This window comes from Pleurodeles waltl, chromosome 10 (assembly GCF_031143425.1).
Source record: "Pleurodeles waltl isolate 20211129_DDA chromosome 10, aPleWal1.hap1.20221129, whole genome shotgun sequence".
In the NCBI taxonomy this organism is placed as follows: Eukaryota; Metazoa; Chordata; class Amphibia; order Caudata; family Salamandridae; genus Pleurodeles; species Pleurodeles waltl.
This window is the reverse complement of record NC_090449.1, coordinates 944589514-944615898: the sequence shown is the minus strand read 5'-3', so window position 1 is coordinate 944615898 and position 26385 is coordinate 944589514. Positions and strand designations below refer to the sequence as shown.

At 42.3% G+C, this 26385-nt stretch overlaps 1 protein-coding gene across 4 annotated transcripts in view; it reads left to right on the top strand.

Annotated features, from left to right (window-relative positions):
• Positions 1-26385, top strand: part of DYNC1I1 (dynein cytoplasmic 1 intermediate chain 1) — a 1447115-nt gene that overhangs the window by 213177 nt on the left and 1207553 nt on the right. For all 4 annotated transcript variants that reach the window (XM_069211741.1, XM_069211739.1, XM_069211740.1 and 1 more), the window contains one exon: positions 2471-2555. In XM_069211741.1, coding sequence (XP_069067842.1) covers positions 2471-2555 — 85 coding nt within the window. The remainder of the gene's footprint in view (positions 1-2470; positions 2556-26385) is intronic.

Below are 26385 nucleotides of genomic sequence, written 5' to 3'. Positions count from 1 at the left end.
TACCCTGTAGTATTGATATGTTTACATTAAAGGCCATGCTGGCATCATTGGTACTGATCCAAGAAACTACCTGAGCCCCTCTACTCCAGCAGCTGATCAAAGAAGTAAGTTTAAGAGGCAGACCTAAGCTTACCAATGGATTGCCAATATGAAATAGCAATCTATGGAAACTGAAGTCTTGTCCATTTCCAGAAGTCTCTCTCCAAATGAATTCCCTCATGATTATCTCTGGAGTAGAATGGTCCCTGAACCCTGATCAGGATTCCCACCAATATCCACTTGGTACTTTGTCGAGAGCCTCCCGGAACAAGCCATGACTTCCACCAATAGCACAAGCACCACTTGACTTTCTACACCTTGTTGGTAGGGTGTGAAGGGAAGGGGGCACAGTTATTCATTGGGATTTGATGAGTTGTTATTTTTGTGTCATCTAGAGAAACCTATCAACCACATAGGTTTCTGAAACCAGAGCCTTGAGAAAATCTACGTAGGTGTGATTTGCATGGATATTACAATTACACATATCACTTTACACATATGCTCTGTGAATGTAAGTTAATGGTCGAAAAGCATCTGTTACCACATAGAAATTACATATCACTACACATTAGAATTAAATGCACATGGTGACTGTCTTGCCATTTTACAGTCCCATGCTCCACCTAATAAAAATGGCACCTAGTGTATGTGAATGGACGTGGCGGAGGGACAGACCAATAACAGTGATACGTGAGGTCCTACTGGAGGCCCTTTTTTACTGAAATTAGGCTAGTGGAATGTCTCTACATTTTGGATTTCGGTTTGCCTACTAACCTAAACCTAATACCCCAACACATCTTTGGAATCAAGAGACCCTGATAAATGAAAGGTGGTGTGCTGTGTGTGGGAGACACAAACTGTCCTTAGTCATAATGCCCTGTTAACATTGACAATTGATGTGAAGCACAAATTCCTTACATTTAATTAGCAATAAACACTGAAATTCACTACTAATGGCAAATGTCCTGTCATCATTCTTTTGCACTGTTCATCTCACAAAAATGGTACCCCGTTTAAATGGAAGAGCATGCTGCACAGCATATGAACATGCCTATTACTTATGCATCATCACAAATAAAATGATGAAGTGATGAAACTTGGGTTTAATCCACAGCCGTTTTGCATGCTACATCACCCCTGTTTGGATCCAGCCAAATGCAAAACGGTCTTGACCTTGTACCCCATCTGAATAGTCCAGCCCGAACTGCCAAGCCAGGTCTTCCCTAGACCAGAAACAAGCATCTTGGGACCAGTTTCGGGGTACCACCCATCATCAGCCAGGCTAGCTTGAATCCAGGGCTGCAGCAAGCAAGGGACCTACGTCTGGGCATACCCTAGCCACTTAGGGTGCACACGGCAACATCACAAAATAAAATGATGAACGTACTGTGGCTAGGTTGTGCCCAGACGTGGGTCCCTTGCTCGCTGCGCCACAGGGCACTTTCTGAAATACAGCCCAAATTGTCAAAGTGGGGTAGTGTACAGGTAGCCAGTTCCTCAATCCACAGGTGATAACTTTGTATGCACATATAATCATGATCTCAATAATTTTGTTTCTGTTGTTTAGCTATCGATCGTTTTATTGTAGTGGTAGCATTATTGTAGATATGCAGGCTGGTTTGAAGTATTTCAATGCATTGATTTATCTTTTGCCACGTGAAATCCAGATAAAGTATCTAGTCGACTAATGTGTTGAAAATACGAGATTAAACATTTTGTATTGCCAAACTAAAACTGCAAGTATTGTTTTTAATTTAATTCGCCTGTATTACCAAGTAATGCTACTTACACAAAAGGAGAACGGAGTTGCTCTTAGCAAGTGCAAAGCACCGCACACAAGAAATTAAACACGTGTAGGAACAATTTACCATAGCTGAAAACAATTAACACTTAATTTTTGTATTGCACGCTTGTTTTTAATGGATTTTTGATGTAATGCTTATTGTGATATATGTAAGGTAAATTACACCCCTAAAAATCATATTTTTCACAATAAATTGATGTTTCATGATATGTGCCAAATTCCATTTCATGCTTTGATATTTGTTTTTGTAGTTAGTGATTGTAATCAACATAACATGCATTCGCTTTTCACAAACAAAATATATTATGAATCTGCAGTGTTTGTTAGATTTGCTATCAAAATATTAAATATGCATGCATTACGTTAATTGACAACCTACACTTAAATTATGTGTAACAACTGGCTTACTTTTTGCCTGTCTAAGTTCATTTTTCATTTTATTCCAAAAATATTTAAAATTCACTTGATTCTCTCCTTTTCTTTTTCCCGTTCCTTATTTTGGTTTAATCATTACGATATTCCCCTTCCCATTTTGTTTTTGATCACTAATTTGATTTGTCTGAGACTGCTCTTTCTCAGTGCAGCCATTGCATTTTTTAACATGGGATACCTGTTATTTTCATTTAGTCCCAACCCCTATGTCTCCCTCCTCGAAATCACTGAGCACACCAAGTGAAGCAGGCAGCCAGGACGAGCTGGGACCTATAGGAAGGTATGAACCGCTATATATGATGTTCCTGCCTTTAGTGCATTTGTGGCATGCTTGCTTTTATTACTGTTTTGTCTAGGATCATCTAGACTCAATGAAACATTCACCAACCAATGATGAAAGCATCACCTTGGTTGAGGCTTAATTTTTCATTAAATTATTTAGTAGACCTCAAGCTCTTTTGACAAATATCTTACTTTCTGGATTATTGAAGCAAGGCTGTAAATGATTATGTACAACTTAAACAGATGTATTCAATGCCACCTGCTGTAAAATAAAAGCTCAGCAAAATGACAGTGCCTTTGGAGAAGCTCACATGGTGGTAGCTCCTCTGAATGCATAGAGATCTCTGCCAGGGAGTCAGAAATTTCTAAATATGAATGGTAGTTATCTGGCTATGTGGTGGAGGATATGATCACTGCCACCCTGTCAGGACAGCAGGACACACTGTGTACCCTACAAAAATGCCCATAGTTAGTACAGCCCAAAACACTACAACTTTTCATTATCACAACACACTAGTTCTTTGCTACAACAGTTACTCTGTTATTTGGTATTGCCTGCCATGTCCCCTACTAGATGTTTCAGTGTAAAGGGCTCTTCTCTACTAGTGCTAGATAGCATTATTACAGTGCAGCTGTCCATAGTGATGTTCTTTCCTACTGAAGGGCTACAAATGACATCCAAGATAATGATAGAGAAGATCATGTTGCCGGTGATGTCACTTAGAGTGGCCCAATGTAAGCTACCAATTATTGACAGCAATCTATTTCCAAATTTACTTTGTATGTCCGAAAACTTTGGGAACCCTCCTGAGCCCTTATGAAAGGAGTCCCCATGGATCAACTGAGCCACAGAAGAGGAAAAATAGGGAAGCCATTTACGAAATGGCTTTTCTTACTTTCCATCATCTCCTTTACCCCTCCCTATACTTAAAACATTTTTATTAACCAGTACCATGGCAACCTCCCACACCTTACTCTGACCAGTCCACTCTAGTTCTGTAAGTACTTTAAAAATGAATACTCGTCTTTCTGCCTTTCCCCACCATCCTCAGTAGGGTCTAAAACCACCCCAACAAAAAACATTCAATACAGGCATCCTGCTAGTTTCTTCTGACAAAAAAGAAAATCTTACCGGCATCCTGCCACCTCACCAACCAGCCTAATTAATTTGTGCTCACCAATGGACCGTGCTCTCATCACATAATCCATGAGCAAGTGACATATTGGTGATGGTTCTATGAGACCTGCTGATAGCATGAAGGGCACAATGCTGGCAGAGGCTCTGATGTAGCGGTTTACAGTGAGGAGACACATCAGCAGTGTGTGATGGTTCATAATAGACATGGGGGAAGCAGTGTTTGGCGGTTAAAGAGCTTCACCCACCTTCCCTAATCAGTCTCTAACTTCCAGAGACGCAGGACTGATGGGTAGAAGAGACAAGTGTAATGCCAAGTGACATCACACTGTTTCTGTAGGGTAGCTGCTAGAGACCTGAGTGGCAGATAGATGTCCTAGCACTGTCCCAGCATCAATGTTCTCACTTCTCTAGTGTAGGACGACTGAAATGAGAATACTGTTTTTCTGTACTCTTACATCAGAAGAAGAAATTACTGGGTTTCTAACCTGGTATTGTCTCTCGAAATTCCACTGCTGGTTATACAAAACATGACCCCTTTTGCATATTTACAAAGTCACACATTCAAATCCTAATCACATTCCACAGTAAGTGATACTCTACTACACTGAACGTATATTTACCCTACTGTAAAGGAGATATTTATGGCAGCCACATAGTGACGAGGATTTCCGTCAAGAGGCAGCGAGTTACCTGAAGCTCATGTGTTTCTGTTTTCCTGTTTCTAACAACACCCTCTCTGTGAACATGATACCTGGGGAATGGATTGAGCTCAACCTTACTGGATTCAACCAATAGTCAACAGCCCAGAGAATTACACTGAAAACGTTTGAAGATGCAAGAAATTATGACCGCATGTGCATGCATGCCAGGAAGTTTCCTTTTTCAAACTGCCTATGCAGTCCTCCCTTGCCTTGAGGAAAGTGTGTGCAGGACACAGCAGTGAGAGGAGCTGATGAGCTTCTGTGAGGAGACTCGGTTAGGTGTCAGCTGGTGCTCAGAACCATGTGTACCTCCCTCCCCAGAATACCCCCTCCCCCTACTGACTCACCCTTGAGAAGCACCTTTGTTTGACTTGGCGTACAAGGGGAGGCTGACATTGAGGTTGGATCACCAGCTGGAAGGGGCCGGTATTCTTATCTTTACAGACTTGACCATCGAAGGATTGCCTAGAACTATGCCTCAGGCTATAGCTGCACACAAACCAAGAGCTGGAAATTATACATGAACTCAGAGCTCAAGCTAAAAGTAACAAACTTTTTTTTTCCATTAAAGAATTGGAAATGGGAAAGGCACAGTGAAACAGACAATTCATTTGAGTGAACATGAGACAGTGATACAGTCTTGCATTTTCAATATTGCAAGTTATTAGTTATATTAGTTATAAGGAACACCAACTGCTTTAACAGCTAAAACAGTGCCTGTTCTAGATTTAGCAATTGTGGACACTCTACGTTGCACAGGGTACTCTGCGAATGGAAATAAAACTATTATTATCAACACTGAAAACTTAGAAGATAGTAGCACAAATCAAACAAATAAAGGAACCCGACTCTCCCAGGTATGAGAGGAGTTAGCTGCCCTCATTTATTATTAGAAGGAGCTCAGCAAGGTCGAGGAAGGGGGAAATATAAACATAACTACTCCAGGTTGACTTCTATCTAATGCACAGCTGGGTTAGCCTAAAAGATTGGAGCCTGCACACCACCCCCATCCCACAAGGCTACTTGAGCTGCCGTCGCACCAGTTCAATCTGTGATTGCTAAGGGCAAGTTGACTACTCTAGCAATGATAGAAGTGACAGTAATTGTTCCTGAGCTGCAGGTCCCTAGGACAGTGCTAATCCTGATTCAACCAGAGGATGGTGCTGTTACACTGAGTTCAGATCAACCTGAGCCAGCAAAAACATCAGGAGGGATCCTCACCCAAGATTGCATAGCTGCCTTAGCCTCGTGTCCAGATCTGCAAGCTATACAGGAGATTTCTAAGGAACTTGTAGTGAGATCTAAATATGTGCAATCTCAAAGTCAGTCACTAGTCTTGATTCAGCCACCCCTATGACTCTCCCATCATTTAGCCCATTTAGGCCCTATGGGATAATTAACAGCTGATGGATGTTGCTTCCTGACTGGGACCACTTCAGTCAATGCAGTGGGCACAAATTTATAAAATGCTTGCTGCCAAGAGCTAGCATAGGCTTAAAACAATGGACCATGCTGAACAGAGTTAGGTGCAAACACCAAGTTAAAATGGAGGTGGAGGTTGTTAACCAAGTACGGGTAACTTCTCTAGCTCTTAGCCTGGCTAAACAAGCTAAAGCCTGATATTGCGTGTTTACTGGAAAGCCAAATGTCAGTAGGAATCTATACATAAAGTGCTAGATGCATGCATGCTACCTTAATAATGCATCTAGAAAGGTACCGCCAAGTTACTATTCAAAATGCACACCCAGATAGTGGGACAAAAAATACCTTAAATATAGCTCAAACTAGTCTCAATGTATGTTTTGTGTTGGAAGCCAATCAAGATGACCCTACTCCTTGTAATGATACATTCAGCTCTGTTGTAAGGATGGGGACTTCAATCCCATCCCGCTTACTAGACACTACACATACAAAGGCATGTTGTTGCATGGCTAAGATGAGGAAAGCTATCCTCTTACTAACTGACTGACAAATTTGATCTGATAGATCCATGGAGATGCCAGAATCATAATAAGCATGCTTATACATTCTATTACTATAAGTCCATGCTTTGTTTAAAAAAAAAAAAAAAAGAATTGCAGCAGATTCGCCACCCCATAGCGAATTTGCGGCACCTTTTTATCTTTAAAAAGTCCTTTTTAGCCATGGGGGTGTTCCTCTAGGACCACACCCCCAGAGATAAGGGTTCAGGGTGTCCCTACCCTGGACCATTTTCTTTATTTCTTTTTTTTACCTTTTTCTGGGACTCAGCCGAAGCTGAGTCCCAAGATGGCTGCCAAGATTTTCTGGTTGAAGTGTTGGCAGCCAATCAGATCTCAGCAGGAGATCGGAAGGGGTTGTGAGTCCTTTACATCCCTATAAATGCAAATGTGTATTTTCTTTAATTTCTCTAAAATTGCTGAACCAATTTACACTAAATCACATAAAGGTCGCTTTCTGGACGAAGCCCTAGCTTTCTGCCAAATTTTGTGTAATTCCATCCAGTGGTTTCTGCGCTATCACTGTTCAAAATCCCCATGGGAAAAATAATGGGGAAAAAGTGTTTTGGGACCTCCCCCTTTTTCTCCAGACCCTGCTTGACCGATCACCTCGAAACTTTCCAGACTGCAGCTGAGATGACTGGCACATTTTTTGGGAACATTTCTTGAAGATTCAGTAACCAGCACCAAAGATATAGGCAAGTACAAAAACACCTTTTCTGTAGAAACTAAGCCCTACCTATAACTACTTAGTGGCGACCGCCACTAGGTAATATATAGACGTGTGTATATATATATATATATATATATATATATATATATATATATATATATATATATATAAAACCATTAATGCATTTATATTTTAATATGTAATAATGGTAACTGGATGGATGAGGGAATACTGAATGCCATTACAATGAATGGCTTCATAACGCAAGCATTATAACAAAATTGCCTTTACAACAAAAGGCTTTTAAAACAACACTTATTACAATGAATATGCCTTTACAACGAAAGCCTTTACCACGGAAATGGGAGTATTTAATAAGTGTGTAAACCATTTTACATATATTACCTAGTGGCGGTCACCACTAGGTAGTTATAGTTAAGCCCATGTTTCCATAGAAAAATAGTTTTTTGATTTGCCTATATCTTTGGCACCATTTGACGAATCTTCACAACATTTTCCAAAAAAGTTCCCCGGTGATTCTTGTTGCAGATGGAAAGTTTTAGGGTGATCCATCAAGCGGGGGCTGAGAATAAGTGGGGTTCAAAAAAGTTGTTTATCATGTTCATTCCCATAGGACCTTTAGATAAGACTACAGCCCGGACCGCTGGATGGAATTACACCTAATTTGGCAGAAAGCTAGCTTTTGGTGCGCAGATTGTGCTTTCTCTTATATATGTGTGTATGGTGTAAATCTGTTCAGTAGTTTTGGAGATATTAAAGAGAAAATAAATTTAAATGTCTCTGGCTGCAGTGACTTTGAGATTATTTTACGAATATTTTGCAAAATTTCAAACATTTTCGCAAATGCGTGTGAGAAAAGAAACGCTGTAATTGGCTGACTGCAACCTGACTCAAATGTTGCGCCCGCCATTTTATTTCATGCAACATGGTCTCCAGGGGTGAAAATCCTAATTGAAATGACATAAGGGGTCAGGGTGAAGGTACCCTGAACCCAGGGGTGCAAAATAGGTGTGTTTTAGAGGCAAATATGGATTTGAAATAATTTTGTGTCACCATGCGTGGTATTCGCAAATTTTTGCGAATTATTAAAAATATCTCAAAATATTTTCAAATCTGAAAAAAATTGAAAGAAAAAACACACTCATTCATATACTAATTAATTCACTAATACATGCACTCATAGACTTTCAGACCCACTCAGACACTCATGCACCCACTCACAGAGCCACTGACAGAGACAGGCCCTGTGGCCAACCTTTGCTGCGCAAGGCGTGGTGTAGGGTTGGGTGGTTATAAAGCCTTGTTAAGAACCTCATTCGTGTGCGGCAGGGGTTGGAATAACATATGGTTATTAAAATTACTTTATGTAAAAAAAACATAGAAATTCACTGAAAAAAACATAAGGTTACAGGGACATTATAGTTAGGTTCTGAATTTACTCGTACAAAGAGTAAATTTAGCAGACATAGTTGGAGTTCTTTCAAGTAACTATAACTTGCGCCCTAAGGTAACTATAACTCACGTCTTCGCCATGCACAGCTAATTACTCCACATATTATAAAACTGATGAGATCTTGTATGGCACCTCTGATATTATCACTGCAACATTTGCAATAAAATTATTGTTAAGAAAACTGTGCATAGCAAGGAGCAAGTTATAGTTACATTAGGGCACGAGCTAGCCTGTTCGGCGGGCGACACATGTTGCATGCAGTTAAGTGTTTTTTCACTGCATTTTCTGAGTGAACGTTTCATTCCTTTTTTCTATGTTTGTGTATGTATGTATGTTTGTGTGTGTATATATATATATATATATATATATATATAAATATATTATATGCTATTGGCTGTCACCAGTACGTTTTAAGTTAGGACAATGTTTCCATAGGAAAAGCGTTTCTTGACTTGCCTGTATCTGAGGCGCCATTTGATGGACCTTCACAACATTTTCTAAAAATGTGTGCCAAAAATTCTTGTTTCGCATGGAAAGTTTCGGGGTGCTCCATCAAGTGGGTACTGAGAAAAAGGAGGGGGGCAAAAAAAGTGTGTTTCCTATGTTAATTTCATAAGAGTTTTGAACACAACTACAGTCCTAACTGCTAGACGGAATTACACTAAATTTCACAATAAGTTAGATTTTGTTCCGCAGATTGTGCTTTTTGTTATTTGTTGAAAATCCTTTCAGTAGTTGTTGAGAAATGTGAGTAAATCTAAATTTGTATATCTAGGGCCGCGGATCCTCCCCAACAACTTTGCAAAGAATTACGAGCTTTTCCGGGGATATGCAGGGTTCTTATTGAGTGCCAACACTTCAACCAGGAAGTGTTAGCAGCCGTCCTGGGACTCTGGAAGCTTTGACAGTTCCCACCAAGTCAGAGCAAACAGTCCAGTTTCAGTGGGCGAGAGCTGTCAAAGTGCTCTTGCCCACTGGAAGGGGAGGATTAATCTCTTTGCAGGCAGGGATAGAGATGAAACAATTACTCTTGCACACAGGGAGCTGCATGTTCAGCAGATCCCAGTGTGCAAGAGGAATGCTGACTCCCACAGGAGGCGGGGAGCCAACTGTGAGTGCAGGGGCAATGTGACCCCCATAGCACTGGGTGCCTTGGCTGGAATCAGGGTACCAAGGACCTTTGACCAGGCCCCAGGGGATGGGATCTCCAGGGCTGAAATTGGCAGTGGAAGGGTTGATGCACGGCCCCCATAGCTGACAAGGTTTCAAATTGTGTGAAATTTACATAATTTCAGTGTAATTATGAGTGACATTTCAGTGACTATGAGTGACACTTTAAAACGATGAAAACGGGGGAAACACATAAATATCAGAAATAACCTACTTGATAATGCCAGAAAATCCCAAATAAAAATATTTTGTAGAAAATTAAAAGTTAGTAAAGTGTGAAGTTCAAGTTCCCTCCCAGTGGACTGACCTGTGCCACTGTCTGCTGACCACAAGCACCCTGTATGATGCTACTGGCTCACCGTTCTGTGCACTGACACCCACTTTCATCAAAGGAGAGAGAATTTGCTGCATGCAGTCTGAATGAGAATTTATTGGACTCTACTTTACGATTCCACCTGTAGTTTACAATGTTTTTTTGCAGATGCAATAATCAGCAAAGTTGCAAAAAAACTCTACTGCGCGTGCGGGCAGAGTTCTCCGTTGCATCTGTTCGCACTGCGTTTGACATCAAATGCAATGCGAACTACGTACTCGCATTCAAAATCGTGCACGAATGGCATCACTTGGTTTGCATGGGTGCAGTCATCTTGTTTTTCCTCTGTTTATGGTGCTGGGCCTTCAGCTTTTCATCTGACCTCAATCTTTGCAATCTCCTACCATTACACTTAATCTACCCCTTTTTTTATCTATTGTATTAGTGTGTCTTTTTGTGTCTGATTATGTTTACGCTGTTTTAATTTTTTGTGTTTTTGTGACTTTTGTTTTTTTTGTTTATTTTTCCCTTATTTCTTCCTTCTTTCCTTTGCCTCCTGTTTCCTTTATTCTCTTCTTCACCCTACCCCTTGTAGGCGGCACCGCCATCAAAGAGTGCAGCCTCAGCTGATCTTTAGTGAGGAGGAGGTGGCAGCACTCATTTTTTTATGTGCAGCACCCCCTCCCCTCCATGCTTGGAGCAGACAGCAGGCCTGGGAATGGTTACCCTCTGCAGGAGTGTCGGCAGCATTGGGCTAAGGTGTGCCGGTTGGTCAGAGCTGCTATCCAAGTCGATTGCACCACCCAGCAGCTGATGCACAACTAGGTGGATATAATAGACCGTGAGCAGGACGTGCTCGACCTGCAAGGTGCTGGATTGGTGACTATTATATTTTTATTGTGTTTGTGTTCTACAATGCTAACTTTTTTTCCTGAATAGCATGTGGCTTCCACTTAGAGGTAAGTTACGTTTAGTTTACATTAAGATTATTATTTATGATGTGATCCAGGTAGAGCTAGGCAGGTGCTCAGCGCTACATCATCATACTCGTAGGTAGGAACTTCCTTTGGCTGATTATTTAAGAAGCCATTGCAACACAGACTCCTCTGTTCTCCTGAATTCATAGTGAATTAGTGATATCAGTGAGTTAGCGTTAGCATTCTCTGGGAGTTTATGTAGCTCATACAGCCCCAGCAATTTCACAGTGATGTGTGTATGCATGCATTGCAAACAAGGGAGACTAAGTTGCTCCATCAAAGGCTTGAGAAATGAGAATAGAATGAAAGATCATTCATTGCAATGCATTAGTTTCAAATGTAGCTTTTGTTATGGAAATTTTTAATAGTAATTTTAGGAGTATAGTCAACTCAGCAATAGTTCATCATACTACTATAGTACCATAGACAATCTGATTTAAGTACAATGTTATTGCATTTGCCTTTTTATATAATAATGTTGTGGAGATTACCTGTACCACTAATGTGTCTTTTAAATTCTTCTTCATTTCTGACATAAGCACCCAAGGGCAAGAAGAGGGGCACTGCACCAGCGGGTCCGTCAGGAGCTAGTAAGGTGACAATCAGCAGCACCAATGTTGATGGCTCTGCTCATCGCAGTAAGTCCTATTATTTCATATTATTATTATTATTATTATTATTATTATTATTATTATTTCCCTAACCTTTACTTCTCCCCACTTTTACAATACAATTCATTTTGCCTTGTTTACTTTTTTTATACTGTCTCCCTTTTTTCACAACTCACCTTATCCAAGTTTTGTTTAATTCCTGTTATCCCTACATTATCTTTTTTCCGATCTTTCATTTACCATTTTGTATTCCACCTCTTCAATGCTCTTCAATTATTCCGAGTCATCGTCAATCATAGGCTATAGTCCTCCCCCTCCAATATGCAGAGCTTTAGTTTGGCTTGGCTAACTGGCTTTTCTAACATTCCAGCAAAATTCCCAGAGTGACATTTTTGACAGACGATATTGCAGTGCTAACCGAAATGTAACGATGTATTGCGGTTGCATTTTTTTTTTTTAAAGACGTAAGAACTGTATACTGTTTTTCCATAGCCGCACTTGGGCTGGCTCGAGTTCTACCGCTGCAGGAGCAGATGGAGCAGGGGGAGATGTGGCGACAGGGATGGGCAATGGTAAGTCACATTACTTGCTTACTGACAACTACTCTTACTCACTAGCTGCAAGGACTTTGTTGTGATCGGATTCATGAACCCGCAGCACTACAGATACAGCGGTGGTTAGGTTACTTATGGCCTCTTCTACCTGCAACCCAGCAAAAGTACACATAATGCACTCTACGAATGATAGCTTGATGGAAACATGAAGGAACTGAAGGTTAAAAGAAAGGAAAGATGAAAAGAGTGAAAGGAAAGGTTGCATGGGTGGATGAAAAAGGATGGGTGAGTGAGTATTGGTATTGAATGTATAGATGGATGGGTGAAAGCGTGATTGAAAGTGTGAATAGTGTGGGTACTGAATGGATGGATAAAGGATTGTGAATTTGGGTGAAAGACTGATGAGAGAAAGTAAAGCTTAAATCATGGTGGCTATAGGTGTATATAGGGGCACAATGAAAGGACAATTGAATAATTGCTTGGATGACTAAAGAAGGGAGCTCTTCTTCAGTAGAGAGATCAGTGACACCCCTCAATTCTTCTATAGAAAAACTCTTCCTACCTGCCTAATCCATCTGCCTTACTCTGCAGTAGAGTAAGTCAAGTTTCTTTACTTTCCTTACAGGCCGGCAAATCAATTTGTTGGAAAAAATGTATGATGGTGGGTGAGACCAGTGAGTAAAGTGAAACTAGTAAGTGCCCAATTTTATTTCAAGTTTGGCATAGGGAAAACACAATCTATATAGCCCATTCTTTTCCCTGTAGTGCTGTGCATCGTTTCCCCCCATCTTCTTACGGTAGACAGGGTAAAAATATCTGCATTTTATACATGACATGTGTGATGAATCTTATTTATTCATCTGCCTCTTTGGAGTTAGGGTAGAAACTAAACTAAGTGAAAGGCATGTGGGGAAGAGCAGGGCAACTGGAATGAAAGATAGAGCTGCAGAAATTAGCAATGTACTTGAAGTGCTGGCTAGCATTTTTTTTTTTATTTGAGGCATGTGCAGATAAACAAATAAAATATTAGCCCTGTGACTCTCCTAATCATAGTCACATCAAATTCCAATGTCCCTTGGGGACCAGCAATGTAGTGCCACTGTGCCACCCACTAACTATCAGTTGAAGATGTTTGTTGAGAGCATTGTTTACAATTTGTCTTTTTTATTCTTCCTTTTTTGAAATAGCTACTCCTGCTCGACAACCTCGAACCAGGCAGGAGATATCGGCCCATTTGCGGTAGTAGAGGCTGGGGAACGTCCCGGCAGAAAATCAGCAGCTGGTAGTCCTGGAGGACAAAGAAGCCAAAACAGCTGCCTGGGACCCAGAACCCAGCAAAGCATCACGCCAGCCCCCAGCCTCTCAGCCAGTACATTGCTGGTGCCGCCGTTAGACGTCAGGGTCCCTGACTGCACCTGCTGCTGCACCCTGCCGTTCCAACAGGGAATTGCTCAGATGTATCCTACGGCAGGTGGACCAGATGGATGGCCAGCTCACCAGCACTGAGCACAGCCTGGACCAGCTCCCGACCCATATTGCCCTTTTTTAAAACAAAAACTGTTTTGGTGGTAGGGAATTGTCAGTGGAGAGGGTGGGAAGGGATTTGAGCTGAACTTTGAACTTTTCACTGGACTTTTTGGGGGACGGAGTTATTTGTTCAGGGACAGGGGTGGGATTGTTGTGGCTAGAGAGGGAGAGTTTTCTGTTTGTCAATAATTAAGGGGATATTTGTTTTTTTACTTTTCTTGCATCTTAAATCTTTATTTTGATGTTTTACACTTTTGGTTTGCCCTGCTGTCTTTTAGTGTAGCATGCCATTTTAATCTACTAAAAAAAGTTTGTAATTTACTTATACCCTTGCTCTATTGCCCTCTGCAATTATATATTGACCACTAGGGGATGATTGCCATTGCCTATTTTGCCTACAGAAATCCAGTACACACAAAACATCTTCTTCAGTAGAAGTTACTTATTAGCTAAACAAGTTCACTTCAATCATAGTTCTTCTCTTACCTGAATAGATGAAGTGAGAGAGTCTTCTTAATGCAGGGGGTTTCCTAAGGTGGCATTTTAAGGGGGTTGTAGGTGTTAGTAGTAGTAGGCTAGCATGCTTACAGGGAAGACAGAAGGTTCCTCTCCCACCTATGCGAACTCCAACTGCAGGATTAATTAAAGGGTCATCCATCAATGCCAACTAGATTGAAAGAAAACAGCAGGTTTGTGGGTCATGTGTCATGACTGCAGTTAGACTGAGACCAGACTATCACAACAAAGTAGACTATATAATAATAAAATCTAGCTATACCAATTTCTTCTGAGCAGTGGTGGGGAGCTATAAAACTACATTTCGGAGATGAAATCAGGAGACAGGAGAAGTGGGCTCAGGCTCGAGTGGTTGGACCAGGTTAAGAGTTTACAGAACACACACACACACGACATAAATAATGATGATGGGGCCATTGTGGAATATTGCTCAGGTAATAGAAGGTAGAAGGTCATGCAGTGAATTGGTGTTGCTTCCACCACATCTACCCCATCAGGTGTGTGATTCGTTTATGGTGTAACATTAGGCCACACCTCCATAAACCACACTACCTGGGGGAAGAGGGTTAGGGCTCAATGAATGGACGGGAAAGGGGATTTTGGAAAAGATGTGACAAATACAAACACTACACAAAAGAAACCACAACAATATTTGTTTGGACGCTGAGCAGCACACCATCATCAATCTTTTGTGGAAGGAAACGAAGGGATGTGTAAGTATGACACAGTTCTGTAAATGCATTGGAAACAGTCCTTCTGCCTCAGAGAGACTCCACATAGTATACCTTAAGTCTTATGTCTTCTAGTTTTGAAATATGTAAGACTGAATATAACCCACCCAGTTCTAAAAATTATGATTGCTTAAAGGAAAATGATACTGTATTGCCAAATTGGGTATTGCATCTCCAGTTTTCTTGGAATGTCTATCACTCTGGTGCCTGTCTGAACCTGTCGGGCAGGTAAGCTGGAGTCTTAGACTTTCAAAGTTTTGTTTGTGCAGGAGAGGACTAGGAGAAGGCCTGTGAATTGAGAAAAGCATTAGCTATATTACAGAGTAAAATAAAAGGACAAAAGAAAGCAAGGTATGCTTCATGAGGAGTCAGGAGTGTACCAAGAAGACTCTGAGGCGGAGCGAGAACGTAAGAGGAGTTTCATGTTTGAGCTAGCAACACATAAACAGCAGCATTTCCACATCAAAGCACCTGTCTCCAGTTCACTGAGCTGAGTGAGTACTAGGCCTCAGAGTCTTCACCATCATCATGGGTTCTCTTTGAAGTCAATAACTTTCTCCTTTCTAGCTGTTGAGGTACGCCCACCCTGGGTACTTTCATCTTCCTCCTCCAGATTCAGAGTAACTCTGTCCCAGTCCCAAACTGAGCATGGTAAACCTGGGAAGTGCACTGCTGTTGAAGAGGAAATAGAGAAACAGAAATGGAGTATTTTGTGTGTAGATTTGTGTTTGGTAACTAAAGTGGCTGATTTGTTATGAGGAACCAGAAAAAAGGAGTAGACTCTGCAGGTAAATTTCACTACTTTTGAAAGGCCAAACACTTTCAGGAAACATGTATCAACCTCCAATTTCAGAAACAAGTTTACAAATGTGTTGAGCTCCCTCCCTCACTGCCAACCACCAAATACATCAGTCATCACTCACTAATTCACAATCAATCAATATCTCACATTGGTGCAATAGTTCCTTAATAAAAATACCTCTTCAAATCCAGGAATGGTGGTTGAACAAAGTATCTCCTCTTTGATGGTATCCACACATTGGAATTAAGCATTGGCATTGATAGCCTTCTAATCCATGATCTAGTAGGGCATCCCTGCTGGGTGATGTAAAAAATAGGATAGGCAATGGCATGTGAGGGAAGCAGGCATAGTCTCCAACATCCTGAAAGATATGCAGGGGCTGATTTATTGCACACATGTCCAACTCCAATCGGGGATTACATGTGACTATTAAATCAACGGTTGGGCAGCATAAATCCGACACAAACATAAAGTTGCACTGGCATATATTTTTTTTCAAAGAAAGAAAGAGAAAAATAAGCTGAACAAGAAATAATTTAAACGTTCTATGATGGCGCTGGCATACTCAATCCGGAAAGTAGAGTTCATCCTCAGACTCTGGTGGTTCTCCCAGAAGTTGGTTAGCTAACATGCTTGATTCTGACCAATAATCCTCTGCTTCCTCCTCCTGCGGTGTTTCAGGAACAGTGTAATCAAGTGGTATAGAATGCTGGTTCATTTTGATCATAGTCAATCTCATTTCGAGGTGAGAAACTGGTCCTTCTCACTATAACAACTGTACCAGCTGCACTGAACACATGCTCAGCAGACCTGCTGGCTACAGGACAAGCCAGCAACTTTATTGCCAGCCTGCTGAGCTCTGGCCATTGGCACATCTTCCCATACCAATACACTAATGGGTTTTGATCCACATACACCTCTTTTAGGCCATCCAGACACTCCTGGAACATACTCAGAATGGTCATTGGTGCTGCCACCTGCTTGACTGCTTTTTCTTCACCTTTGCGCTGGACTTAACACCTGCCACTTGAAACCAAGCCAATGCAGAGGTTGGGTCTGATTCGTCTGTTGCTGTTGTCGCCGATTTTCTTGTTAGTGGGGTTGGCGTATGTGGGACAAGACTGCCCTCTCTAGAAGTTGAAGGTGGCATCCCATAACCGCTAAGTGGGACTCTAAGTTCCAGCATTTCTTCTTCCATTTCTCCTGCTTGCTCAACAATCCACCTCTTGTATTGTGAAACATCCTCTTCAGGAAAGGGAATGATAGCGGAAAGATATTTTTTGTAGTGTGGATCAAGTAGGCTGGCACAGATTTACTCTTTGGACGAGATGATGTCATTTTGCATTACAAGTCAAGCGATAGCTTAGGCTAATAACCAAGGCATGAGCTTCTGGGTTTAAATTAGCACCCCCGAATGTGAACCTTTCAAACACCTTCCTTAACTGCTCCTGTAGCAGATGCAATAAGAGGACAGCTTGGCCCATTGTACTGTCCTCTTTGTTAAACTCTCGCTTGAAAACCTCAAAAGGGGGCAGCATCTGTGTGTGACTCCATTTGTCCCCATCCATGGTCATATCTTTCCCAATTGCATCAGCTCCTTTTTGAATGACATAGTAATTGATCTGTTTGTACTGCTCAAACAGTCATTGCAACATATAATAGGTTGAGTTCCAACGTGTTGGCACCTCCTGTATCAGGGCTTTAACTGATACTCTGTTATCACTCTAAATAATCTGCAATTTGTTTCCCGGCTTTAAAAGAATGGCTGAAAAGAGTGCAGATGCGTCTGCAGGTCAGTATGTTGCTGACTATGTCTTCTTTTTTAAAGTTGGCAGTGGCACTAAAATACACAAGTGAAAGAGTTTGGTGCCTGTGGATCGAAGTAACTGTGAGGCCTTCTCTTTGGCAGTACTGCTGGTGATGTGGGGGTCTTTTCACTTGTGCACCTAAAAACAACCAAGCAAGAAAAACACGTAGTTAGTGAAACGTGGCATTGTTGCAGGTTGAAATAGTACAGAGAAAAGCAATCTACCTGCAGTTGGTTACTTATGTAATATACCTATTTAATCAAACATTATAAAGGCAAACAACACCACCACACCATAAAAAATTGCATTTCAAATCAGGCAGCACAACAGGCAGATCTAGCTCTTTGCTTTATGTCCACCTTGACACCTGGAGTAGTCAGAGAGGTGCTTTGGTAAATGGAATAATCCTTTAAATAACCTATGGCCGCAAGGTGGTCCAGGGGAAATGGAATGGTAATCAATAAAATGAATTATGCTGTTGATTTGTCTGTGGTGCTTTGCAGCCAGGTTGTCCTGTACGAAATGGAATTACACCTAAAGAAACTGAATGCTATAGCACAGCAGTGCGTCTTTGGTGAACGGATGGATGGATGGAAGAATGGATCGGATGGATGAGAATGGATTTATCAAGGCAAAAAGGCAGAATTGAATAAAAATTAAAGTTTAACTTAAAAATTATTTTAAAAAATATACAAAAAATGAAAATAAAAAGAATTAAAAAATAACATTTAAAATAAAAAAGTAAAAAAAGATAAAAAAAACTAAAATATAAAATTAAAATAAAATAAATTTAAAAAATGATATAAAAAATAAAATTAAACATAAAAATTATGAATTGAAATAGAAAAAAATAAAAAATAAAAATGGAAACTTAAAAAACAAATGATCAGTAATTAACAATGTTTGCATGTAAGCCTTTGTCAAAGACACACTGGCTGCACGCACAAAATGGCTGCCAGCCAGCCACATGGTCAAACAACAACAAGGAGCAAGGAGGAGGCACTGAGAACAAAAACCACATGCAAGCTTATGGTAAGGGACACTGGCTGGATGGACAAAATGTCTGTCAGTCACATAGTCAAACAACAAAAAAACAAGGAGAAAGGAGGCCTGGCAAACAAAGAACCCACACAAGCCTATGGCAAAGGGACAGTGACTGCATGCACCAAATGGCTGCCAGACACATAATCAAACAACAACAACAACAAGGAGCAAGGAGGCATGGCAAACAAAGACCACTTGAAAGCCTATGATCAACGGACACTGGCTGCATGCACAAAATGTCTGTCAGCCACATGGTCAAACAAGAACAACAAGGAGGAAGGAGAACAAAGAAGAACAAATGCAAGCCTATGGCAAAAAGACACTGGCTGCATGTACAAAATGGCTGCCAGGTCCATGGTCAAACAACAATTGCAAACAAGGAGGCATGGAGAACAAAGAACTCATGCAAGCCTTTGGCAAAGGACATTGGCTGCATACACAAAATGACTACCAGCTATATGGTCAAATAACATCCTCCTATGCCATCAAATATTATTAAAAATGAAATGCAAACTATAGGCAACATTTTAAATTTAATCCAATGCCTTCCCTGCCATAAATTGTGTTTAAAACATGTACTACTGAAACATTTATTTCATGCATTGATGACTACAAGTACTGATCCTACTGGGTAAATGTCCCTCTTGAAATCTAGGCCACATACTAAAATAATATTGCAAATGTTACAAACATGTAGAAAAGGTAATGAGATGTGCAACAATTTTCCTTTACAAAAGGTGAAACATCAATTAAATGCAAAATAAATAATAACTAGGCCCATACTTAAACTCTAGCCCACCCAACACTGTAACAGTTTTAAATCAAATTAAAGTACAAAGAAGAACTGGTGCTTACTCAAGCAAACAAACAACACCATATACAATAGTTTTTGAACTTACTTGTGTGATTCAACAAAATCAAAGTCCTTATCCTTAGGTATATCCAGGAGACAAAGAGAGTGATCCTTCCACCTTTAAATCCAAGTGAAAAGTGACCAGGAGATTTACAAAGCACTGGGAGGAGCCTGCTGGACATAAACAAGAAGTTGGAGTCTCTGACACACTTCCTTCCTGTTTGACAAAACAAAAAGGTTTCTCAATCTGAAAAACAAAATGTGGGGTCCATTAGAGAAGAAAATCTAGTCAGAATCTCTTTGTGTCTAGACTTAGTGGCTTTGGAGTAGAAAATGTACTTCAGAAGTGAGTTTGTGCTGTCTAGTGGCCCTCTTTTGGCTGCCGGCGTGGCTGGAAGCAGCACAAGTAAATGTGAAGTCTTGCGTGTGCTCACTAGCGACCCGGGAGAATTTCCCAAAGTCCGCCGGCGGAGCAGTGTTCTACACCCAGGCCTAGTTCTTACACCTGTGAAGTTTTGAAATCCTAAAAGGAAGACCATTATCTTACTAACACCCTTTATGATGCTGACTGGAGGTCAGGAGTAGACTCCAGTAGGAACATTGTGTACCACACCCTTGCTTCCCACTTGAGCACAGGTCTGCCATCATTAAAATCACAAGTATCCTGGAAAAAGAACGCAGGAATGAGTCCAACATAGGTATTGCAACGTTAGGCATGCAGAACTGTAAATTTGTGTTCCTCAATAGATAAGCAAGCAAATAAATCATAAAAAATGTTTGTCAACCACCAAGCCATTACACTTTGTTTTATTGCAGCCTAGTATGATTATGTTAAGTTTAACCTGCTTAGATTAAAACATGAGCTCAGTGCAGTCTATAGTCCAAAGGTGCCTGACTCACCTGACCTCTGTCAGTTTACAAGTGCCTGGGGAGTGTGTCTTTGAGGCTAGGTGCTTTTCTGACTTGCGTTTTCGTGAGCTGCACTGCATCTTGAAGCAGCAGGTGGCAGTTCAATGCTGTCCCTCCCTATCACATTGCATTTTTTGCATGCTCTGTGTCCTCATACAGCAGTCAGAGTCCAGAAAAAAACGATCTCCACTGAATGACTGAGAGTTTAGCAGCCTCGTCTGGGCTACATGATCCAGCAACACATGTGTGTCTCAGAGAGGCTTGGCGGGGCTGTCACCGGCAGTGCGATTTGTTTTTGCCGCAATGAACTGGAATAATGTGCCAGTCACCCAAACAGCTAGCCTCCCAGAGCCAGCACAGGTTACATTGCTTCACAGCAGGGCAGCAGTGCACAGAATAAACACTGCAAACAAGGCTACTCTTTAAAGTGCCTCATGATCCCCAAGCCATATGAGGCCCACATGCTTTCCTCCTCAAAGCTGCCCATGCTCTGCTGCAGCACACCATGGTTGTTTAGGACTCAGGAGCTGGGTGCCAGCCTGTGTCCCTGTGCATCCAGCCTTGGCTCTTCCTCGTGCCCCAGCCCTCCCTGTCTGCCCCTAACATGATTGACCCTCACAGTCTCAGTCACCTCTGCTGCAGTGCGAGCAGCGACCGTGGCAAGTAACTATCTTCTGCTCTAGACACCCACAGTGACCGCACTGCTGCAGCACGATGCAGCGGTGGTCCTGGTATATTATAAAACTACATTTAGTTCACCTGGGCAAGGCTCAGCGCATGGAGGTAATCAAGGCACCACTGAAAATGTGTGATGATGCATTTTAAGGCAGTGAGGCAGACCAACATATTCAAATGCATTAACCCAGCACCTGATGGGTGGTACTTGGCAGGGCTGGCACTCCCCATGTCTGTAAATAATAAAAGGGTTTCCCCCTTTTGCCAGGATGATGGACAACTTGCCAAAGGGCTCCCCAGTGTGTTTGCTGCCAATTTTGGTGGCACGTTCTTGATGCACAGGGATATGAGTACCTCTCAAAACAAAGAAGCACTTACGCCATATAGCTAAGAGGAAGGACCATGGTTTGGTGAAGATTTACATTTTAGTAGTATCATTGTCCTCTGTATAGGAGGATTCATGTTATCACAGAATTCTGGAGAAAGACACCTGAGGAACAATCACATCATCAAACCCACACAAGGTTGATTGAGACATTTCCTCATGGTCCATTACGCAGCTGTAGAGTAGAGTACACACTGGACATTTACCCAACGAGGTAGCCCTTACTAACTAGCCAGTAGAAAGTACTTCAGTTGGGTAGACATTTTGTGCAAAACTGTGGACTCTTGTTGGATAAACAGGCTGGTGTCTTTCCTTTGTGGCCAAGTCACTCACGCAGCCACTGACACACAGACACTCACACACCGACTCACAGGCACACTCACTCACAGATGCACTCAGAGACTCATATACTCACTCACTGACGTACTCAGACACACAAACCCATTCACAGACCCACTTAGACACTCACGGACCTACTTACAGACCCTGTCAGAGACTCAAGTGCACTCACAGACCTACTCAGTCACTCTCACATCCACTCACAGACCTACTGAGAAACTCATGTACTCATTCACACACTCACTGTCAAAGGTTAGAGTCATTTTTTTTACACTAAGGCAGCATTAAGGAGGCCTTTCTCCCACGCCATATTTACAAAGTGGTGCAATGCTTGCATTGCACCACTTTGTAAAACCTTGAGCCGCATTATGGCTGTGCCAGGCATAATGCATGCAAGGGGGCGTTCTGATGCAGGGAGGCCTGAAAAAATAGCACAGTGAAATTTACAATATTTTTTCCTTAATTTTTAATGCCTTCTCAGAGCAGGTGTTATGGCACAAATGGGTCCCCCTGTGCTTTGCTGCATTAGCAACAACATTTTTTGACGCTAGTGCAGCAAAGTGCTACAATAGGGTCAAAATGTTGACGCTATTGCTGTAACGACCACCATTGTGTACTGTATTGTAAATATAGTGCAACCATGATGTCGTTAGGTGGGGCAGGGGCGATGCAAGAAAAGTGGTGCCCCAAAATTAAAAAATACCTTAGAAATTGACTTAAAAACCAAAGGTTACAGGGGCATTATTGTTAAGCAACAATATGAAACCTTAGAAATTCACTGAAAAAACAAAGGTTGCAGGGATGTTATAGTTAGGAAACAGAACTTTTAAAAAACTCTGAAATTCACTGAAAAAAAACAAAGGAACTTTATAGTTAGGCTCACATTTTATTTGTACAAAACCAGTGAAATTTAGCAGGTATAGTTACCTGAGCTAACTATAACTTATGCCCCCGCAATGTGCTGCTTATGACCTCACATATTACATCACTCTCAAATGACATTACTGATGCAATTAATTGCTAATAATGGAGGGGCACACAGGCCCCCACACACAGCTCTGGGAACCATTACCTCTCTGGGGCAAGTTATTGCAAATGGGGGGTTGTGCTTGTAGCTCTCCTCCTGCTGCCCCATGGACTGGCACGTCCCCAGGGCTTAAAAAGATAATGAAGGAGGTCCGCTGTGGGCCTCGAGCTCAAGGGACCACCACCTCCCGGGGGAAAGTTATATGTTGCAGGGGGGCTGCGTGGCCCTCCTCAAGGAGTCAGTAGTGGTCCTGTGGATGGCCACACCCCAGGGCTGGCTCCTGCTATGTCCCAGTGTGCCCACCCCTGGACATAGATGTTTGCTCTGACTTGGTGGGAGCTTTGACAGCTCCCACCAATCAGAGCAAACACTCCTGCGCTCCGAGCAAGTGAGAGCTGTCAGACGTTTCTTCTGTTTCCCTGCCTGCAGACATTAGGGCAGGGAAACAGAACAAAAAATTGCTCTCACAGACATGGAGCTCCATGTTTAGCAGCTCCCTGTCTGTGACAGCAGTGCCAGGTCCTGTAGGAGGGGCAGCTAGCTGAGACTGCGGGAGCATTCAGGCTTCCCTCGCTGCCCCCAATGGTGGTGACACATTTGACATTGCAGGGGCCCGGGGGGATGGGGTACCCAGGGCCAAGATTGACAAGGGAAGGGGGGCCATGTGGCCCCACACCTGAATTGTAGTGGGCCCTGGGGAATGGGTCCCCGCTCCTGCCCACTGGCCACTAAGCCAACAAGGTATCACTTACTAACTAACTAGTAGATAGTACTCCAGTTGGGTAGACATGTTTTGCAAATCTGTTGACTCTTGTTGGATAAACAAGCAGGTGAGCTTCCGTTCTGGCCATGATGCTCATTCCTCAGAAATTAAACTCCAACAGGAAGAACTTACAAATGTAAATGTAGCAGGTGCCCTGGTTGAAGCTCCACTTCTGGAAAGGACAAATGATCCTAACTCCTGGGCTTAGCAAAGACAAAGCAAGTGTGGTTACCCTGCGATTTCATGTTGAAAACCATTCTGAAATCCTGTACGATGTAAATGCATCTTTCATCTATTGAAGCACAATCAGACACTCTCACACCTACTCTCACACCCAGATACTCACAGCCACACTCACACCCAGATACACCCTCTGACATCTATTCTCACACCCATAGAGATAGAGATAGACCCTACAGCCAACAACCCTGGGGTTGGGTGGTTATAGGGAGTTGGCCACAGGGCCTGGCCAAAGGCCAAGTCATGCTGCCAACCCCCACCATACACAGTTGAAGGCTGTGCGCGGCAATGGTAGGATTAGCGTGTAGTAGTGAAAATTACTTTACATTAAAAAAAACTATAGAAATTCACTGAAAAAAACAAAGCCAAAAAAACCCAAAATTTTTGTTGTAGACGCCATCTGTTATAAGGGCATATTCGCTGTAAACAATTTAGTTTTAAAGGCCTCTCATTGTTTAGCCTTCATGAGAAAGGCTGTTTCCCATGGTAACCATACATAGTAAGACACTAAAGCCCTCATTATGACTACGGCAGTCTTTTCGCAAGACCGCCAAAGCCACGGGTGCCAGAAGACCGACCACCATAATACGAGTACTGAAGGATTTTTGCCACAATTTGGGTGGAAATCCTCTAGTAGTTGTGCTGGTGGTCGGAGGCACGTGGGCGGTTCCACCACCAGCCCTGCCCCACTAAAATGACCACACCAGCGGTATTACGACCTATAATAAGGCACAGTGGTGTCCTGATGGCGGGGTGCTGCCGGCAGTGGAAGCACCCGTTTCCGTTACCTGCCGGACGACCTCCTTGCCACACAACGTAACCAATCATCAGACAGGGGAGTGGGGTGGGAGGGTGGTGGATGTTGTGTAAGAGTGAGTGTTTGGATGCGTGGGTGAATATGTGTATAATTGTTGAAGTGAGTGCGTGTTGGAATGTTTGTGTGAATGCGAGAATGGATGCATGTGAGTGAATGCAAGTATGGATGTGTGAGAAAGTATGCGTGTATGGATGTGTGTGAGTGAATGAGAGTATGTAAGTGTAGGTGAATGAGTGTATGGGGGTGAGTGTGGGTGTTGGTGCGTGTATGTGGGAAGGGGGTGGAGGAAGGGAGGGGTGCTGTTCTGGAAGAGGATTTGGGGAAGGGTGTGCTGTTCTGGAACTGGGTGGGGGAGGGGGTGCTGGTATGGAAGGGGGGTGGGGAAATATTGGATTTGCAGGGGGAGGGTTGGGGGAGTCATTTGCCAGTGACAGGAAATACATTTCCTGTCACCGGTAGCCTTTCTGCCAGGGTTTTCGTGGTGGTGCTACCGCCACAGATTCTCTGGCGGAAAGCCGACTCGTTATACCCATATATAGAAGCTAATCTCCGGCCCGGCTGTCCAACCGCCCTGGCGGTATAAGCCAACCCACCACACTCATAATGTGCCGGTGTTCCCTGCCGGCCTGTCAGCGGTGAGACCCCCACCACGTCTTCGGACCGCCAGGGTCAAAATGAGGGCCAATATCACTATGAAATGTTTATTCATACAAGTTGTCTGTTCCAATAAAAAGTGAGTTGTTAATGGTACCCAAGGTGTGTGGTATTTCCCTGTAGGCAATTAAAAAATATTCATATGTTTTTGGAGGAAGGACTCATAAGCTCCCGAGGCTCCTGCTAATAACTGGTCCAATCTCAGTTGCTTTGTTTCCGTGTCCATGTGATTGGACAATGGCATAGCTGTTAGAGCAGCAGGGGGGAGTACTGTCAGGGCCCAGCATGTGAGTGGCCTAGTGCACCCAAATTATAGGGTTTTTAAACTCTAGAACAAGGGGTCAGTTATAACTTTTCCACAAGTGCTATGTCTCGTTTTCCCCTAAACAAACAGCAAACCCAAACACCTGATGACCTTAAAGCAAAAGGAAAGCAAGGCAGTACCCTATTTTCACAGCAGCATAGTTCTTGCTAAGAACAAGCCAGTAGTACTTTATGTTTTTAGAACATTCTTCAACACAGATGGGTTCAGTATAAGTGCCCCAGCAATGTTCCTGGTAACTCAGCAGCTAACGATGCCAGTGGCAATGGCAACTGTATGTGGCGATGTTACTGGGCATTTACTAATGGGATCCTGGAAGCCCCCTACGAAATTATGATTCACCTTAGGGAAATGCGAATTACAGGTTCGATTTTCTCAAATCTTTTCTCATTTTGCCCCAGAGTTTCACTTGGACACATCCACTGCTTTCAGCAGCTAGAATCTCTGGGTGAAACATAGCAGATCAGCAATATTTAGTATTTCCTATGATATTATAATTGTGATTGCGCTGGTGAGTAGTGGTAATGGTGCCATTAAAATTAAAATGGATCTCATTATGGGGTTCAGAGCCTACCACGGTACTGGGATGCATAATCTTCTTCCTTTCAAAGCTTATATTCTTTGCTTGTCATGTAGAAAACATTTTTAACACTATACTTTCAACACTGAAGAAAAACCTTAAAACTAAATATTTTGAAAACCAAGAAAAATAAAACGTGTTTTTAATTCAGGCTCGGCTGAAATCCTTGGTGGGTCATATGTGCTCTACTAACAAATTGAAAACTCCCAAATTGTTTGCGTAAAGCTGTTTTTTTGGGAAAAATGA